Source organism: Lonchura striata, chromosome 13 (assembly GCF_046129695.1).
Source record: "Lonchura striata isolate bLonStr1 chromosome 13, bLonStr1.mat, whole genome shotgun sequence".
Classification (NCBI taxonomy): Eukaryota; Metazoa; Chordata; class Aves; order Passeriformes; family Estrildidae; genus Lonchura; species Lonchura striata.
In genome coordinates, this window is record NC_134615.1 from 7066413 (window position 1) to 7086936 (window position 20524).

General features: G+C 39.1%; 1 protein-coding gene across 9 annotated transcripts in view; it reads right to left on the bottom strand.

Moving 5' to 3' along the window:
- Window positions 1-1738: 1738 nt before the first annotated feature.
- Window positions 1739-20524, bottom strand: part of LOC144247053 (centrosomal protein of 89 kDa-like) — a 34714-nt gene continuing 15928 nt past the window's right edge. For 7 of the 9 annotated variants that reach the window (XM_077786278.1, XM_077786276.1, XM_077786275.1 and 4 more), the window contains 6 exons: window positions 19970-20150; window positions 18952-19119; window positions 17991-18132; window positions 16649-16738; window positions 9622-9791; window positions 1739-4646 (listed from right to left, as the gene is read on the bottom strand). In XM_077786278.1, the coding sequence (XP_077642404.1) occupies window positions 4424-4646; window positions 9622-9791; window positions 16649-16738; window positions 17991-18132; window positions 18952-19119; window positions 19970-20150 (974 nt within the window). In that variant the 3' untranslated portion in view covers window positions 1739-4423. The remainder of the gene's footprint in view (window positions 4647-9621; window positions 9792-16648; window positions 16739-17990; window positions 18133-18951; window positions 19120-19969; window positions 20151-20524) is intronic. The other 2 variants (XM_077786274.1, XM_077786271.1) reach the window with 2 other exon arrangements.

Genomic DNA, 20524 nt, shown 5'->3' on the forward strand with positions numbered 1-20524 from the left:
CTTCTATACTAATGCAGTAATTAATTCTGATTAAGATCCTTTGTCGAATAATCTATCAAAATAAATAATTTTTATATAAATACATCTAATTTGCCATCCTTAATTCTGCAGGACAAAGTTGTACAAATGATCAATCACGCCTCTGTAATTCCTGAGACTTCAGTTGCTGACAGTTTGGGGCTAAGATTGGATCCCGCCGCCCCCGGGCCCCTCTCTGGGGAGTTTAGAAAGAACAGGGTCCTTTGCACCTCACTGGAAGCTTCTCTAATAAACTTTATCTGAAGTTTCCTTTCCACCCATGATGATACTGAACAGGACTGGCCCCAGTAGTGACCCTTAGAGAACTCCACTAATTTCCAGCTGCCCACTGGATTTGACTCCCTTCACCACCACTCCCTTGGCCCAGCCATCCAGCCAGTTTTTAACCACGTGAAGATGTCTAATCCATGAGCTGCCCACTTCTCCAGGAGAATGTTTTGAGACACAGTAGTGAAAGCATTGCTGAAGTCTTGGTTGTGGATATCAACCTTTCCCTCATCTAAGAGGTCATTCATTGGTCATCAAAGGAGATCAGGTTTGCCAAGCAGGACCTGTATTCCCTAAATCCGTGCTGGCTGGGCCTGATCCCTTGCTTGTGCTGTATGTGCCATGTGAAGGTACTCAATAAGATTTATGACAGTGGCATAAATCATTAAATGGTCTTAAGACTAAAACCCTCATCTTCCAGAATGCTGATTTGGTTACAGCAGGACACACTTAGAAGATATGAAAATCATCTAGAGACTGAAGAAAAGGAGAGCAGGAAAAAATGAGAGCTATAAAAAATGCTATTAAGAATGAGAGCAGGAAATGCATGTGAAATCAGTTAAGGGCTGCAATATCAAGACAGTATCTGATCTCCTGTGATCTTAGCACCTTTGTTAATCTTTGATATTTTTTTGATTGCAACAAATGTGCTTCTACTTAGATTAAAAAGCACTCGCCATGTTACGCTGTACCTTTTGCACTTACACTGATCCAACACCAAATGACACTCGGTAAAACCCTTCTGCCAGCTCTTGCAAAAAGCTATTCAGCTGATTGGAACCGAGGTGACACAGCTCCACCCACCTGGCTTCAGCTGAGAAAGAAATAATGGCAGCAGATAATGTGAAAGAATAAAGGGTAAACAACAGAGTGTATTTTACTATAGCAAATTCTTATGGAATTAAATCTAAACATATTACCTCATACAGTATTAGATAGAGCTGCAGCTGAACCCTAATTAACTACTTGGATCTGGTTATCTTTCCTCTACAGAGTGAAAGATGACTTACAGAATCACAGAATATCCTGAGTTGGAAGGAACCCACAAGGATTGAGCCCAGTTCCTGGCACTGCACACACATTTTGAGTTCTTCCTTCTAGACAGCTTTTGAGACATTGGATTTTCATTTGATTAGGTAGTGGTATTGCCTACTAGGCAATTTAACTCCTAAAATTACCAACTTTGTTAGACATTTTAGCAGGACTTTTCTCTTGGTTTTTATTTTTCCTTTTATGTTTAAATGTTGCATGTTTTAATAAAAAACATATTTTCTTTTTTTCAAAAGAATATTTATTCATGTAATGCTAGCCTTTTAATATTTTCTTTCTAGTCCTAAAATCAATGGCCAACAATAAGCATTATATTGCATGTTTACTGTAGATAGAATTATACTACAACCAAGTTGCAAAACTTAATGCAAGACGAAAAACATACAGAGCATAAGGTTTATGTTTCATCTCAAAGAGATTTACAGGAAAACACTTTCAGCTGTTAATAAAAGAGAATCAACTTGGAAGGAACTGGAGGGAAGCACCTGTCTAATTATCAATTCTACTTGTACAGCACTTGGCACACTTGCAAATGGGTTTACTTTTGCTGATCTGAAACAATTCCAGTATTTTACATCCAAATATGTCAAATGGGTTCATGTGTATTTGAAATATGTTCATATGTATTTAAAATAGCCTATAACCGGATTTTTGTTATGCCAGAAAAGTGTTCCTGAGCCACAGAAAGACTTTTTCATCCATGGGACGTAACGTTTTATCAATTTTCTTCCTGTGGAAACTGAGTATGGAGAATCAACCAGGGATTTGATTAAATGTTAGTTTATTTAAAGTTTAATGTCGTATTTTAATGATATGCGAATGGCAAAGTAAGTGTAGCATTTCTGAACAAAGCTGCTGCCCTTTGAACCATGTATTGAAATCTACTCTAAAACAAGAGCTGTGAAAACGGGCAGCAGGTGTGGCAAAAGTACAGTTCTAAGACATTCCCAGGTCACGTCAGTGGAAGAACAGTTAGGCCAACATTGAGAGTTTTGAAAATCTTGCTTCTGTTTCTAAGAAATTACCAGTACAATAGCTTTTCCTTGTGAAGCTGCTGATTTTTACAAACTCTCAAAACATACTCAAAAGGGCAATTAAACCCAGATGAGGATAATATTGTAAATAATGAATCAGCTCTGAGATTGTATTTGCATATTGAGAGATGCTTATATTAAAAAATATGACCTGAAGGACTTATTTTCCAAACCTGCCTTTAAAAAGGTGAGAAGCTGAGGGTATGGCCATGTTCCATGCTGCTCCAGAGTCTGCACAACTGCAGATTGGAGCTTGTGTGGAAACCAGAGGAGTGTGTACGCCTGTCTAACTGACCTGAAGAGGTATTTCAGACCTGACATTTCAAATTCGTTTCTTTTTCAAATTCAAGGAACATAGGGGACAGGACTGGTTTAGTGATAGACCATCCCCGTGACAATTTCACATATTAATGAAGTTATTTAAGACTGTGCTTAAAAATAGTTTCTGGTTGTTATGCTGAGGCATGGAGTCCTAAAATAATGAAGTTGAAAAAGCCAGGAGAGTGAAAGGATTCAAAGTGTAGCTCTTGTTAAGTCTCTGGGCAGAGACCAAAAGCTAGTGTGCTGTTAGACAGTAGTTCTGTTAATCAGTGTCTAAAGACTCTGGCATGCTGAAGTCGTATCTTGATGAACTGGTAAGGCTGTTGCACTCGTGTTATTCCTATTATAGGGAAGGAATTAAAGTACATCCTGAAACCTTGCCTGCATATATATGACTCAGCTACTTTGGTGCTTTCCTACAATCAGGGCAGTATCTGAGGGCACTGAGGTTCTGACAGTGCTCTGGAAGCCTGTAGATATTTTAGCTTTGCACTGCACTGCAGAACCTGGCTTTGAAAGCTGAAAATCTGCCTGTCCCTGAACATCACTGTGTGATAGGAAGTGCTGTCCCCACCCTCTCCTGAACAAAGCCATAGCATGATGAAAAACGCTGCAGGAACCTTTTTAGACACAAACATTATGTATTTTTTTTAGTATTTTAACATGGCATTATGCTCTTTTTGTTAATTTTGCTCAAAGTCAATGAAATTCTTCATTATTTCTAATTCTACACAACTATGATATAGTTACATGCTTTTTGTATTGTTACAATTTTCTGGTATCATTTGTGTTCCGTTATGAAAATGAAGCAAAACCAAAAAGCTCATCCAGCAAGTTAAATGTCAATCCAAAACAAAGCCATATCAGAGCAATACATACTACTAGAAAGTTGATGTGCAATATTGTGAAAATCAACAAATCTGAAAGCTAAGACAAATACAGGTCAATAATCTAAAGGCATATACAGGAAGCACTGTTTCAGAGAATACTCTGGGTGGCTTTTGAAGCCACAGAGTCTGAAGCAGGATGAACCAAACAATCTGGAAGAGCATTCTGGGCTGGCAGCTCCTCCCCTTGGCAAACTCATGGTAGGAGCTTCCCAACACCTCCAGGGATCCTGTAAATCTACACACAGCACAGTTGTGCATTCAGGCACCAGGAGTTGTCATGAGCATGTTTCAGTCTTGTCTGCTCCACAGTCAAATTTTTCTCTGTCCTTGATTTTTGGCACACTATCTAGGACATCCTTGCATCTGAGGAAGTCAAGATGCTTCCTCAGGAGAAAGATTACAAGCCACACTTTTTGGATCATCCTCCATCTGGCACTTTAGGGAGAATTTACTGAAAGTTGTCCTTTTAATTTTAACAAGCACTGTCTTGCTGCTCACTGGTTTTGTGGCATGGTGTGTGCCTGTGCTGAGCACCAAGCTTACCAGCACCTTATCCTGTTAACTAGTTATTTGTCTTGACATGTTAAGGTTGTACCACATTTTGTCTTAAAAATTAATAGCTTTTGCTTCAAAGAGCAAAGTAATATTTTAGGCTAGATTTACATTATTCACAGTACAAGTAGAGAATGTGCTGCTGTCATTTTGATGACTTTAAAAATACACTAATATTGATGACAGCAAACATTCCATCACACCTTGTGCTGCTGAAAAAGTCAAATTAAGGCACCAAGTTTTCTTTCTTGGATGAGAAGCAGATTCTTATCACTGACATTCTTGCTGAATTTCATTTTCAGTAGGGAATGAAGTTTTCACATCACAGTAGCTAAAATCATGTCCATAAACTAGGTCCTGAGAGTGTGGTTCATGAACTGTGACAGCATTCCAGGTGTTGTTCTTCCTCAGGGATTTCTGTAAGAGTTCTCTCATTCTCCTGTTTTCTTTGGCTGTGGATTCCCACATGATTTCAAGTTCCCCTTCTGTTTTCCTAGGAAAAAAATGAAGAGAAATCCCAACTTTAACAATGTTTCAGCAGTGCAGAATTACACTATGTGGATAAGCAAATTAGAAATGGCCTGTATTTAGGTGCTTGAAATTGCCTGATTGAAATGAATTCATTTCTTGCTTTTGAAAAAGCTCATTAAATGTAATGCTAAAAAGGATATGACCAGAAAAGTACCCATATAAAACTACCCATTATGTAATAAAACTTGGATTAAGTGTGCACACAGAGCAGTGCACGTGAGACCCAAATAGTGTGATACCACTCTCCACTGACTGAGGCTCCCTGGTGAGCACAGCTCTGCTTCCCACACAGCACTGCCCCTTCTGCCCAGAGCACTGTGCTCACCCCTTGAGCCCAAAGGTCTGATCAGTGCCAGACTCTGTGCTCAGCTTCTTTGTGGGAGCCAAACAAAGTGGTAGCAACTTAGAAGGTAGATAAATCCCAGGAACCTGGATTTCCTTTGACTCCTAGTGTATGCCAAAATACAAAATAAGGAAATGAAGATCAATTGACGTGGAAAGCATAGCTGATGTATGGAAAATAGGAACACATATTTTAATACAGAACCAGAGGACACAGTCTCAAGCAGTGTCAAGGGCAATATCTGTTGGACATTGGGAAAAAGTTTTTTACAGAATGAGTGATAAAGTTCTGGAATGGCTGCCCAGGGAGGTGGTGGAGTCACCATCCCTGGATGTGTTTAACTAAGCTGGGATGTGGCACTGGGTGCCAGGGTTGAGTTGAGGTGTTGGGGCTGGGTTGCACTCGATGTTCTTGAATGTCTCTTCCAAGCCAGTCATTCTGTGAATCTGAACTCTTCTTGGAGGACTAATTTTAAACAGAGCTGAGAGCTGCAGAGCCAGAGAGTGCAGACTGACCTGGCTTTGGAGCAGTCAGAGCACCCTGCTGCACACACAGCACGCTGCAGTCCCAGGTAAGGCTCTGCAGTGTGGCACAACGTGCTGCTTCACAGTTCAGCTGCTTCCCAGGTCAGCATCTGAGAAGAAGCAGCGGCATCCCAAGTGTAGTTACACAAGAGGGTTTTGCTTGAAAATTCTGACCTGATTGGAATTTAAAAATGCACTCAGCAGAGCTGGCTGAGGAGAGGGTGTCTTTTTGCTAGTCACAACTTCCCTTCCCTTAAGGAATTTGGATTACAGAGCAGTTTGGTTGCTACAGCTGCTGGTGGTCTGTACATCTTTCTCAACACCAAAATTTCCTTGCCTCTACAGCTGGTTTGCCTCTTGAAATACAAGTCTTGGCCACTTGGCATTTAAAACTAGATACATATGCTGTTTCCAGATGCCTTCAGACAAAAGGCATTAATTTCTTATTAATGTAGGCTATTATTAATTAAAAATAAAAATTTCATTCAACCTCTAACCTAGCCAAAATGTAGGATTTTATAACTTACTGAGAGTAAGCAAAATTCCAGTGCCCCACTGATGTTTGAGGGTGAAAAAATTACTAGAAGTAGGTTCTGAAAGATTCTGCTTTAAAAAAGCCATGCTCTCATTGAACAAAATTCATTCAGCCTTAAATCTCAGAATCTTATTTGGGCTGCTCAAGAATCCATTTTCATCTATCCTGTGACAGTTTATTTGTATATGCCTCATCACAAAGGTTTTTATTATGGTTATAATTTTGTATGTCACCTCAGATAACACAACTCCTCCCCCTTGCCTACGCACAACTGCAAAGCTTTTCTGCTGTTGATCCTCTTCCAAGGACAGTTTAATGCACTTTCAAATTTACATTCTGCATCCAAAGCACAGCAGCTGTAACTACCTTGAGGTACTGTTTCTCAGCAGAAGTCTTATGAAATAAACTTTGACCAAGAAAACTCATAAAGGTCTATGACCTGTCAAATAAGACTGGAAACACTTATGAACCTGGTTTTTTTACCCTAGAATCACGTAATTAACTTTGTTTATATCTCAAACCTCTTATTTAAGGAAAGGTTGATATTGATATCTCTTAAGGTTACTCAGTGACTAATAAAGATGTCATTATCAGCTGCCTGAAAAAAAAAATGCTATTGCTTTCTCATTAAAGGTTGCTGGGAATTTGCAATATTGTCTAGCAAAGGCTGTAATTACCAATAAGGCTCTAAAGAGCAGCTTCCAGGAAGGGAAATCTGCCTATCTTTAAAAGCTTTTATTTATCAAAAGTACAACTATATCTATATGTGTTTCTTTTTGAAAACTAAGTAGAAAAATTCTCATCCCTTGGATGCAATGACTAAGTAGTGGAACTCCTGATTTTTGTTATGAGGTGAAAGAATGCAGGAGGGGAGAAAAAAAAAGGCAAGTCATGTCTGTTCTGTTTGATGAAAGCCCATGCTAGTTTGGATACACTTGTTAAGAACAGAAGACATCTCAGTCTCCACAGCATTCCCTGGGGCCGTGCTGTGACTGCAGCTTCTCTGCCCCTGGGCACACGGGGCTGTGCAGGGTGCTGGGACCTGCCACCGGCCGGGCGTGCTGAGCTCCTCTCCAGCTTCACCCCGGGGCTGCTGATCCTGCAGGGGCTCACTGGCAGCACGCTGCTGCTTCCAGAGCTGAAGGGGGATCTCACTTTGCTTTTCAAGAAAACTCACCAGCAACAATGGGTACAGTATGCTTTTCTCAGAAAGAATTTCATGGTGGTAGCTAAGTCAGACTTGTCCCAATTTCCTGACTCCATATTATTAAACTAAATGCAAGAGCAAAATAAATGATATGAAATAGTTTTCTGTCTTCACCTGCTTACAGTGATTCATCACACCTTCAGCTGGATTTTAAAGTAAACTGGCTTTTCTGCTTAAAATGTGGCATGCTACTCTGATTTGCATTATCTAACAGTGAAATTGGAGAATAAATTAGAAATTAGACAATAAATACTTATTGTATGCACTTATCTTAATGTAGGCATTTTGCACAGAGACATTATCACCTAGATAGTATTCTGGACTAGAAATCTACTCTGTAAATACAGCTAGTCACAATAAATCTAAATGTTTGGTACTCTCCTAGCACTACTGACTAGTTGCCAAGCTGTAGATGTTGAGCAACATCTGAACTACAAATAATTTTCCCCTCCTTACTCCTGTGACTGTGTGAACAGAGAGAGAAAATAATAAACTTTGTAAAATTGTAAATACACAAAGGAGACCAAAATACATGCTCAGTTTCTGTCTGATAGGTGTAAAAGAGTAGATACATATTTGGATTACCTTGGTAAACTATTTTATATTGCAGTACTTGAGAAAAATAATGGAATATGAAGAAACTAGTTCATAAGAAGAGTATCAGCCAACAGTATCACTAGTTCATAAGAACATCCTCATGTTAGTTGGTTTCATAGATTTTGTTTCATAAGCATAAAAACTTATTATTGCTTATATAGGTGTAGAATTCAGCTGATCTCTCAGTAGCATTTAAAATTTTTTAATCTACATTTTTTATATAGTAATCAAATGAAAATAGTGAATCATGAGTTAACCAAAATACTACTTGTAAGATGACAGTAAAAATTCTTTTTTACTTTTAGAGTTGTGTTCATTATATTGTAGTCTAATAATTACAGTTGAGATTTAACAACCACTAAAAAAACGAAGTCACTCATTATACCATTCAATAATGTTGGAAACTACAGAAATAAAAGACATATCTTGATGGGGTTAATCTTGGGCTGGTTTCCATAAACCACTTTTCTTCATTATCATATAGTTAAAATGGATTACAATGGTGTAGTTCCAGGTGCAGATCCTGTTTCTTAAAAGGTAGCTGCAAGTATTAATTGTGTTTACTGAAGAAAAAATTAATTAATTTCAACTGAAAAGGCAAAAGTGATTTAGTATACTGTATGGAAAGTGTAATTAATTATTTTATTCATCTGGGTTACATCATCTAATTTGTCTACTTTGGGGCTAGAAGGGTAAATTTTGAATTATTAATATTGTGGGACTTCAAACTATGCTCTATCCTACTTTGAAAGAAACCCTTTTTTATTTAATTGCTGTTCTCTAGAGTAAAAATCTGTAACATGAGCCCAGACATATGAAAGTCATTTAATTAGTTTAAAATCCTAAATAAATGTTTTCAGAGAAATGTGGATCAGTTCAATTTGGTTTTTAATGCAAATTTCAGAGATTAACTGAATGTTCATTGTACAACTCTGCTACTTACAACTGTTTAATTGCACTGTATAAAGTAACTGAGAAGGTCTGCAGTGATATAAGGTAGATGATACCAAGCCCTGTTTTTCTATTTTCTGATAAAATCTATTTAAATCTATTATTTCACAATAGCACTGATGACTTGAGAAATGACTGCAGTTTCTTCAGTTGTAAACTGAAACTAGTTTTCTTTTATGCTGATAATGTAAACGTGCTATGAAGCTTTCCACTATCAGAGGGAAAAATACCTTTAAAGGACTCTCTATTTAAAGGATATCTCAACACTGCAGTCATAATCTTCTATAAATCTGTTACATTTTCTTCTCTTTACTTTGCACACAGCCAGTCTAAGTCACTTGTTAATAGATCAGTAAAACAGATTCAAAAGAAAATGGATCTTTGGTGTCCTCATTAGATTCCCTTCACTTCCTACTATTCTGAAAACTGTTGAGGGGTATGAATGGGAAAGTGTTCAGCCTTTAGCAGAAGGTTCTACTAAAATAAATCAACATATATTTTGATTTATAGAATCCTTTCAAATTATCAGATTTGCACAGATTGACATCCTTCTCAGACTGATATCCTTCTTAAGAAGTCTTAAGAACAGCAGTAGCCATATAGAATAAATTCCTCTTTCCAAAGACCTTTCTGGGAGCTGGGAATCACGAGCAGGGTTTCAGCATTTTCATTTTCAGAACATACCACAGGAGACTCTGCTGGTGGCTGTGTGCAGGTGCTTTCCCTTGTCCCTTTACCTGTCTGCCCTGCCTGGATGGCTCCTGCCTGTGCCCCACTCACCTGTTTTGCTGCAGCACTTCATTGAGGGTTTCCTCTTTGTCTTGCAGCAGACGCTGCAGGTGCTTCTTTTCTTGCTCATACTGAGCAGTCTTCCTTTCAAATTCTTTCTCCTGCTCAGTCATCTTGAGATTAATATCTTCAAGCTTCCCAGCTGCTTTCTTTTTATATACCTGTAAGGGTTAAAGTTAATAGAAAAAAAAAGTGTGATTATAGGAGAAATAAGGACAAGTCATTACCAACAAAAGAGTTAAATATTTTCAACTGAATCTTTAGATCTATGCTGCCTTGCTTAATTATGCCAGGTAGGCTGCACTATGGATCTTTTTAACCTATTTGTTAAGTTGAAGGTATTACACTTCATTTTGTTCTGCATATAAAACTAGTGTGTACAATGAATACCATACTGTATGTTTGTTTTACAGTAAACACAATTACCTGCAAAAAGAGGTTTGTTTCCCAAGATACAATGCTACACTTTACAGCACATGTTGCTTACCACTTGCTGAGCAGTCATACTTATCAGTACATGCCATGAAAAAGTGTTTCTGTTTTGTTAGATGTTTAATCTTAATACTAAGAGGAAGAAAAGAATACTTTGCTTGCTGCTTCACGTAAAAGTCCTCTTGTTCAGTGAGCACAAGTGATTTTTTCATTAATCGCTGTAATAACTAAATGGTAAGTAATGACTGGTCTCATCTCAAAAGTAAGAAATTATTTTTGTACAAAGTAACTGCTTTCTGAAATAACATCCCCACTAAACTGCATAAGCACACAAGAAACTGAAAACTGGTTTGTGTACTGTTATGCATTTCTAGATGCTGCTGCTCTTGACAATACCAAAATCCAGTATTAACTTACTTTTCTCATGAGTACAAATGGAATGCTAAAACTGTTATTTTTCTCTGCACACTGTGATGTTTCCCACAGGCTACAGAACAGAGTTTTGGGATGGAAACACCTCCTTTAATAAAACTGTAAACTAATTTAGGGAAGCTTTGACAATACTGCTATTTATATCTTGCTAATATAAAGTTTTATTTCAGGTGCTAATCACTAAGGTTTTATCTACATCTGAATCAGGGGAGAAAGATTTAAGTTTGCCTTTCGGAGGGATTAAATAAAAAGGCATTTTTAGACATACTGTATATAAGGCTATATAACCCCACAAACTGTTTCCTTTTTAGCACTTGCAAAATGTGGCATTGTGAAGTTTAATTTTCTAGAGGTAATAGGATAACAACAGATAATATTTACCTAGAATATTAGCAATTCAATATTTAAGGCTGACTTACATAGGATTTTTATCCTAACTTTTCCCTGACAGTTCTAATAGAAGAATAAGAAGCTTGCAAGTTAACCAGTAACAATGCTCAACTTTTTAGATTCCCAGAGAAGCCTTCAAAATGCAGAGTAATGTTATAGAAGGCTAAAAGTAAACAGGTTCCTTCTGAGCAGAAGGTTGCTCAGAGCCAGCCTAGAGGAAGTGCAGAGTATAGGGAAACAGCTGAACCTTCCCCTCCATCAGTAAAAGCCCAGCACTTGCCAGGTCCAGCCAAGTGTGAGACCTGAAATGCCCTCTGTAGATTAGATGCCCATAATCATTTCAAAGAACAAGAGCAAACCTCCCTCTCGACCTTATCACGGGGAAGGCTGGTGAAACCCTGCTTTCCATCACTGCTCACTGATGCAGCTACAGGGTGGCGTGTGTTTCAAGCTGAGGTTTGTGTTTCAAGCTGCACTCTGCCTGAGATGCTTCAGGCCTCTGGCTCCTCCATAGCCCACAGCTGCCTCTGCTGCCTCTGCACTCCTGCTCTACCTTTGCCAACTGAAGCCGAGTCCCATGTGCAGAATGGTTGCAAAATCAGAGGGGAAAAGTGCACCTTTTTATTATGGCCATATGATTATAGTCTGAAACAAGACATGAGTGATACATTGCTCTGATCTTGCCTCTATGGATGAATTATAATTAAGTCTGTAAAATGCAGCCTGGGCAGGGTGGGATGGTCCTGGGCACACTGACACATGCAACTGCTGGCATTTATAGATCCTTCACACCTTTGAATTGTTCAAGATAACCTATTACTGTTCTCTGAAGTGAAGCAGGTAGCAGCAAACAGACTGGTGGAGATGACAGTTTTCAGGAAGAGGATGTGAGCACATAGCTGGAAGTCAGGATATTCTCCTCTAGAGCTGGCCATGGCACCCCATGTACATAACAAGCAGGACGAGAAATGATTATGGATGCAGGTGCTGGTACTGAAGAGGACATTATTTACTCACAGGTAAAGAGACAGTAAAGCAGACTGGACATAGAGGAAATATGCATATATGATTTTTTTGGGTCATTCTGCCATTCTGGCTTGTCTCCTAGGAGGCCCTTGGTTCCTGGGTTTGTCACAGAGATCTTGGAAATAGATGGTTTTGTTGCAGTCATAGAAAGACAGGTTCTAGTCAGCAGGCTCAGAATGCCTGAGACATATAACCAACTTTCCTGGGGATATTATTCTCTTCCCTGACTTTTGGCAGCACTTTTGTGTGAGTGGCAGTGTGTGCAAGTCACATTCTGAGTTCACAGTTGAGTGGAAAAGTGTGAGGAAACTGAAACAGCTTCAGACAAAAGCCAGCATGAATTTGGGTACATTCTCTCTCCTCTGTATCCAGATCAACTTATGAGTGTGAAACAGAATCCAGTGTTTCCTTACCAGTAAGATGAATGCATTTCCTTTCAATTTGGTTTATACTTTCTGTTTTCTATGCAAACATGATTAACTCAGAGAAATAAGCTACATTGTATACAAAATAGTGACATACACCAGAATAATTTAGAGATTCTGAGTATACATCAGCTAACATCAAAAAGTGTAAGATTTTGAACATATGAATGAAGGGAATGAATGGAAAATGGGTGTTGCAATATTATATGCTGTACTACCTAGGCCCTTGTATTTCCTGACTGGTAACTTGGGCAAAAATAGGGGTGAATTCCTGCCCTAATAATTAAAAGATTTGGGGAAAAATAGTCCATCTTTAGGACTGACAAAACAATGGAAGCAGTTTCTTAAGTGGCTGCATTTAAAAAACCAGCAATGCTCCATGAATTTTCAAGGGTCTCCTATGGGAAAAATCTAGAGTCTAACAAAGCAGAATGAACACTCTGAACAGAAAAGCCATGTAGGCAACAAGATTTAAATCAACCCATGGTATCCTGATTTCAGACACAAAGCACCTTCCCCTAAGTCCAGATTAATGTTGACAGGAACGTGGCAAAGGAGCACTGGTGATAAGAACATTGTCTCCTTCAAATATGCTGGCATGAGCAACTCCTTATACTAATAGGAAGTTCTACAATGAGTAAGTGTAGTTCTGAAATACACAGCTCCTCATACAGGGCAGTAGGAGAGTTAAATATAGTAAATATATTCTGAAATACACAGCTCCTCATATAGGGCAGTTACAGTAGGAGATGGTAAATGCCTTAAATACAAAGGTTGTTTCTGTTCTTACTAAAATCTCATGACTAAAAATTATTATCAAATACAGGTTCAGAATGAATGAACTTGTTGTAATCTAAATCTTGCTTTCAACAGTGTGTGCATAACTTAAAGATGAATTACACTTGCAATGAATGAAAGGAAAAGGTGGCTAATGATGAACTGGAGGGCAAATTCTGTTACCAGAGACTTACTATTCACAGTTCTAAGTCCAAAACCCTGGTTTATTTTCACAGAATTTGTAAGAGATGTTTGACTAAAATACCTTTTTAGTAAAATCTTTTTTATAAAACATTTTTCTGTGTTTTATAAAAGATTTTTCTTTGTTAGCTGTCCCCCTTGCATGAAGGACTCCCTGATGAGACAAACTATATGTCCAAGCTCATGTTAAAAGAGAAAACAGTGCTGAACTCTGACTGTAAAGGAATAGTTTTAATACCAGAAAAACTGGCTTCCTCAAATTCTTCTTACCATGGATCATCAAACTGCTTGGTAATTACAATTATGAACTACAAAGAGACCTCCCAGGGAACCCCAGCCAAAGCAGCACCTCAGGTTATCATGCTGACCATGGCACTGAGTCACGATCTCTCAGTTCACAGAATCACAGATTTAATTAGGTTGGAAAAGAGCTTTGTGATTATGAAGTCCAACCTATGACCTAACACCTCCTCATCAACTAAACCACGGCACTGAGCACCACATCCAGCCACCTTAAACAGCTCCAAGGACAGAGACCCCACCGCCGCCCTGGGCAGTCCATTCCAGGGCCCAATCACTCTTCCTGTGAAGAATTGTTTCCTAATCTCTAGCCTAAACCTCCCCTGGCACAGCTTAAGGCTGTGTCCTCTTGTCCTGTCACTAAATGCCTGGGAGAAAAGACCAACCCCCACGTGAGCACAGCCTCCTTTCACATAGAGAGTGATAAGGTCACCCCTGGGTCTCCTTTTCTCCAGACTAATCAACCCCAGCTCCCTCAGTTGTTCCTCACAGCACTTGTGTTCCAAGCCTCTCGCCAGCCTTCTTGCCTTCTCTGGACATGTTCAAGCATCTCAATGTCCTTCCCAAACTGAGGGGCCAGAACAGGACACAGCACTCGAGCTGTGACCTCACCAGTACCAAAGACCTCCCTGCTCCTGCTGGCCACACCATTCCTGATCCAGGCCAGGAGCCACTGGCCTTCCTGGCCACCTGGGCACACTGCTGGCTCGTGTTCAGCTGGCTGTTGACCAGGACCTCCAGGTCCCTTTCTGCCTGGGCACTCTCCAGCCACTCTGCAGCGCTGCAGGGGCTGTTGTGGCCAAAATGCAGGACTCGGCACTTGGACTTGTTAAATCCCACATTGTTGGACTTAGCCCATCTATCTAGCCTGTCCAGGTCCCTCTGCAGAGCCCTCCTACCCTCCAGCAGGCCAACATATGCTCCCAGCTGGGTGCCATCTGCAAATTTACTGATGGTGGACTCAGTCTCCTCATGCAGGTCATCATTGAAGAGGATATTGAACAGGACTGATCAGTGCCTCAGCACAGAGCCCTGGGGGACACCACTGGTGCCTGTCCCCAGCTGGGTGCAGCACCCTCACCACCACTCTCTGGGCCTGCCCTGCAGCCAGTTCTGAGCCCAGCACAGAGCGCTCCTGGCCCAGCCATGGGCTGCAGCTTTCCAGGAGTGTGCTGTGGGAGACAGTGCCAAAGGCTTTGCTGAAGTCCAGGCAGACACATCCACAGCCTGTCCTGCATCCACCAGGAGGTCACCTGGTCATAGAAGGAGATCAGGTTGCTCAGGCAGGTCCCGCCCCTCCTAAGCCCACGCTGGCTGGCTCTGATCCCCTGGCCATCCTGTGGGTGCCCTGTGATGGCACTCAGGATGATCTGTTCCATAATCTTACCAGCACCGAGGTCAGGCTGACAGAGTTGACGTTTCCCAGATCCTCCTTCCAGCCCTTCCTGAGGATGGGCTTCACATTGGCACCTGCAGTCCCCTGGACCTCTCTGGTGAGCCAGGACTGATGATAAGCTCATGTGCCAGCTCCCTCATCACCCTGGGTGGATCCCCTCTGGGCCCACAGCCTTGTAAGCATCTAAATGGTTTAGCACAGCTCTGACTGCTTCCTCCTAGGTTATAGAGGGGCTATTCTCCAGAGGGCTCCCTTTTCCCATCTACCAGCTCAGGAGGCCAGCTGTCCTGAGAGCAACCTGCCTTACTGCTGAAAACGGAGAAAAAGATGGTGTTAAGTACGTCTGCCTTCTCTTCATCCCAAGTTAATGTATTCCCTCCTGCATCCAGTGAAGTATGGAGGTTGTCCTTGCCTGCTCTTTTGTCAGTATTGGTTTTGCACTTATAATTCACTACATGTAAATGTTCTTAATATTATGCCAACCTTTTCTCTATCACTTACAGTAGTCACAGATCTATTACACTGCAGAAGATCCACATTTAACAAGAATACAAACCACTGTCTTAGTAGGGGAGCTAGACAGGAGTGATAGTGAAAAAAGCTAAAAATATTTGATGGCTGTCTTGATATAATTAAGTAACTCTTTTACATTAGTGTTTTGTGCATTCAGGTATTTTATTAAGGGGTCCATGCAAATTCAAGCTGTTTTTCAGCTTACTGCTCTCTCTTTACACTTACAATTTCATTTCTTTTCTTTGTTGCTAATTTCTATGCTGTGTTGATCCTAACAATGAAAGCGCAGAAGGAGATAGTCTCCATTAACATAGTGGTGGAGCACATTTGTGTCATTTGATGCAGGAATAGCAGTGGAGGTCTTGACTGGCAAAGTAGAATATGGAGACTCTCTGCTTTAGGATAAACTGAACAAACTTGACTTAATATAAAACAGCTTTTGAAAGTAATAGATACATAACTTTCTAGACACAGAAACCAATATAACATCTTTCTCCTTTCATTTTTTAAGATTACAGTAGAAATAATCATGGTAGCACCAAAGATGCTGAAACATAAATGTTTCAAACTTATTTCACTGTTATACTGCAATTATATCCTGTGCTTTTTGTTTAGAAAGTTGTAAAGATAACTTATAATGTATTCTCTAACTAGGCTGGGTGTTTGAACATCCTCTGAGTTTCTTAACCTTCTACCCTATGGTCACAAGAAAGCACTTGATGAAAACTGTACACCTGAGATAACATTTTCATTCTTCCAAATTGAATGGTAATGGACTTCAAGTCGAAGGAGTGCTACAGCCTCAAAAAAGTAGAAGACGGAACACTTGGATTACAACAGAGAGCAAAAAATGAAACAAAAATAATCTTTAAATATTATTACAACTAGTCATAATTCTCCAAGTAGCGATGTAAACATGATGATCTGGCAGATACGCAATGCACAAATACAATGGAAGAAGACACTAGTGAAAATTAGAATGATGATCTATTTTGCTTTTTCAAAACTTCTAAAGATAATCCATACATAAATCTTTCATAAAAACATAGCCAGAGATTAACTACTTTTCTCACTAAAAAAACCCAAACATTTCACAGTAGCTGTTTAGCTCAGAAACACTGCTTACCTTAACTTTTTCTTCCAATCTTCCTAAGCGCAGACTGCCTTCTACAATTTTCTTGAGAACCCCATGATTCTCATTTTCCAAACATCTGGCCTGCAACCATGCAGTAAAAAAAGCTATGTGTAACCACTCTGTTTGTTTGTCAGGGCAGACACTGCAATTCCATTTTGAACTCCAACATTCTGAAGAACCAACATGGATAAAGAGTCCTGGAAATTATTTTCATAACGGCTCATTAATAATTTGTCAACTGACTGTGAATACTGTGAAAGAGTATTATTCTGAAATGGAACATACTGTAAACCAAACCAATTCTGCGGTTTTTTTCCTACAGATATAAGTATGCACACGTGGGGATCCCATTTTTAAGCATAAGACTTATCCTTTAGGTCACATTTAGTAATCTGCTCGCAAACAAGCCCTTGACATTGGCAGGCATTCAGGCAAGGATATTTCTAATATGGTATGACTAATATTTAAAAGCAGGTATCCCAGAGATTGAGATCTTAAGAATAAATTCTCCCAGTTTCTAGGATACATTTGTTGTGCCCAGTTTCACAATCCTGAAGTCCAGTTTGTAGTGGACAAGGATTTGAGCTGTATCACCCATAGCTCCTCTTCTAGAATCAGGAACTAACTGCTGTATCTTTTTATTTAATGCTGATGACAACCTTTGTCTACTACCTGAACAACAAGCAAAAGAAGCTTTATTTTAACAAAGTTTTGTGCAATTATTTCAGATTCCATTTGAAGACAAGCGTATGAATATGAAAAATTTAAATTGTGCCCAGTATCCTGTAAAAGAAACAAAATGGGCTTACAAAAAGCCCAGAAACCCCCATGCCAGGCACTTCCAATAAACAGAAGTTGTTCCAGAACTCTCATTCAGCCTGTCAATATGACTGCTAACCAATAAGCAGAAACAATATGCATATGCATCCACAGCAGGTCACTTCAAGCATAACAGTCCACCCTTAAGACTCAAAAACAATATTAAAGTTTTATGATTGCGTGCTATTTTTAAATAGGTGCAGCTCAACATCAATTTCTAAAACCAGGTTAAAAAAGTCTTTTAAACTTGGTAAGTGCCACTGCAGACCCTAATGTTCATGTGAATTATGGCTTAATTATATAACCTCCAGCAATAAGGGTGGTTGCTTTTAACTGTTACTCTAGAAAATCTTTTGCTGCTCCCATCCTATTTGCTAAAGTCTACTTAAATGAAGCTAAATCCTTAAACTGGAATTACAGCTTTATTCTTTGATAATTCAGACTAATAGTAAATTGTGCCAGTAGCATGATGACTGTGTGAAATACCAATGAACACCCATTTAAAGGTAATTACCAAAAATACCAGATGATCACGTTCCTTAGCTATCTTCTCCACCAGCCCAACAACGTCTGCTAGATAGTGATGGGCTGTGACTTCTTTTTCCATTGCTTCCTCCAGCTGCAGTTGCAAAAGACCTATTTTCTTCTTTAATCGTCTATAAAAGAAAAGGGAGAATCTTTGGATTGGGAATTAGTAAAGGCCTTAAAGAGCTTGTATCACATGTGCAAATCAACATGTACAAGTCTCAAACAATCATACATACTGTTAAAAATGCACTGGCGCAGAGTATTTGCAATGCCAATAGAATCATGCTCCAATTTTTGGGGCTGCTTTTTCTTTACAATATGTTATCTGAATAACAACAGTAACAATGATTCAAAAGAACAGTTTGTGCAATGGCTACAAGCTCATATTCCTTAACATATAGAAAAACATTGTCTTTTTAAAATACTGTGAACTCCTTTCTGAGCAACCAGGTGCATGAGAAGATCTATAAATAGTGTAAGTCTTATCCTTATCTAACTGCAAATAGTGTATGCCTGCTCATATTATTTTCAGATAAGTACACCTAATGATTAATTGCTATAGCTAGCTACTAACTACTCAAAGATATATTCTTAATAGTGTAAGTCTTATCCTTACACTGTGTATATAGTGTATGTCTGCTCATCTTCTTTTCAGATAAGTACACCTAGTAATCAATTGCTATAGCTAATTGCTACTTACTAAATTAAAGATATATTCCTAGCTTGAACATAGACACAGAAAAGTGAGCGTGAAAACAGACAAAGGTTAGCAAAACGTGACAACCAGGCCTCTAGACATGACAAAAATATGTTTAGGTAACGTGGGCTTTTTTTTTTTGCACTAGGTAGAAGATACACATTATGGGAAGTTAGACAATATTTTTACAGATAATTCTGTTGGTTTTAGAAATAGAAGTATTTCTGTACAAGTGAAACTTTGGTAAGACCTGTTTGTCTTTTGAGTCATCTGCATCTCAGTTTCCAGGATCTTCTTGTCAGCCATGAAGTTATTTTTCTCTAAGAGCAGTTTCTTGTTTTCAGTTTGCAGTAATGCTATCTTTCCCATTACAGCTTCCACCTCACAGCGCTTCTTCTCCTGCTCCTGCTGTAAACAGCTGCAAAAACCAACAGTGTAGAACAGGTATCATGTACAGATCTGTAGATCACTAAAATGCTAAGTTACAGTAAGATACCCACGTTGAAGTTACGAAATAAGATACACTGAGAATGCTCAATGTTCATTGGTGACAACAGAGAGGTGTTACAATCTCAGATCAAATTATTCAAGTAATTCCTTCTGACTGCGCTTTATTTAAATTATAAGAATACATGGTCCAGATATAATTCCCTTGTGTTTCTTTTCAAATCAATTATTATCAATGCCAAAATACAAGGTCTGAGGCCTTCTCAAGATGGCACTGTACCATGAAACACTAACCTATCCAAAGGCTCAAAAGCATACAAATTTATGGAATGTCTTCACAGAAACATTACTCTGCAGATTATGCTGCACTTTTGAGTTGTGATGTTTCATGTCATTTCCATATTGTAACAACTGCAGAAACTTCTAGAACTTCTAGTTCAGAATTTCAGGATTCTTTAGACATGTTCCAAAGATGGGAACGCAAGAATGAGAACATTTTATATATAGTACTGATAGAAGCAGATTTGACAAAAATGGCATTTTTAGCGCCTCCTCTTCGACGACTCAAAATGGTACAACCAGCAGTAGGTACTCTTGGTGAAAACACTTCTACCAATATTTCTAGAACTGTCATTTAAAAACTAAGACAGCATTTTATAAATACTTCTTTCCCTTTCTCTGTGCTTTGGTAGTTACCTTCCTGGATTACCAGCATAAGTTTCCACTGGCCTCCTACCTACAGAGTATTACGTGTGCAGCTCTGGCCATGTGCATGCTTTGCACCAATGTTTCTCCATATGTGCACCATATGCAACTCATACCTTTTTAAATCATTCACCACAGCCAAGTGCTCCTCTGCTGTTATTCTGCTATCCAGTTTGGCTTTCAGCTCTTCACCTGTAGAACATAAAACTTCTAGCTGCTTCTGGTACTTTGTTATTTCTTCCTCTTGACTCTTTTTCTTATCTTCTAAGATTCCTATTTGTTTGGCCAACTCTGAAGCTTTTGGAAGGAGGAAAAAAAAGTCAACTGTGTGTAGCAGAACTAGGTCAACCACAGAGTGAAACTTCAACAAAGCCATTAGTACCTTCATTCCGAGTTATTTAAAACATTATGTAGCAGAGCATTTGTCAGTTTGTGTTTTAACAGGTTGGACTTGACTTTTTGCTGTCTCAAGCAACTTGTTTTGGAAAAGTGCAGAAATTTCAAGAGTACTTCTTTTCAAGGCTATAAGCTCATTGAAATGCTGTTTTACTCTGAAAAATTCTGATTCAGTTTAAAGTGCTCTTCAATTATGCAAATGACTGTATTGCTGTTTAACAGTTCTCCTCACTTTTTCAGAAGAAGTAAGTCAAAATGGAGTCTTTTTTATAGTG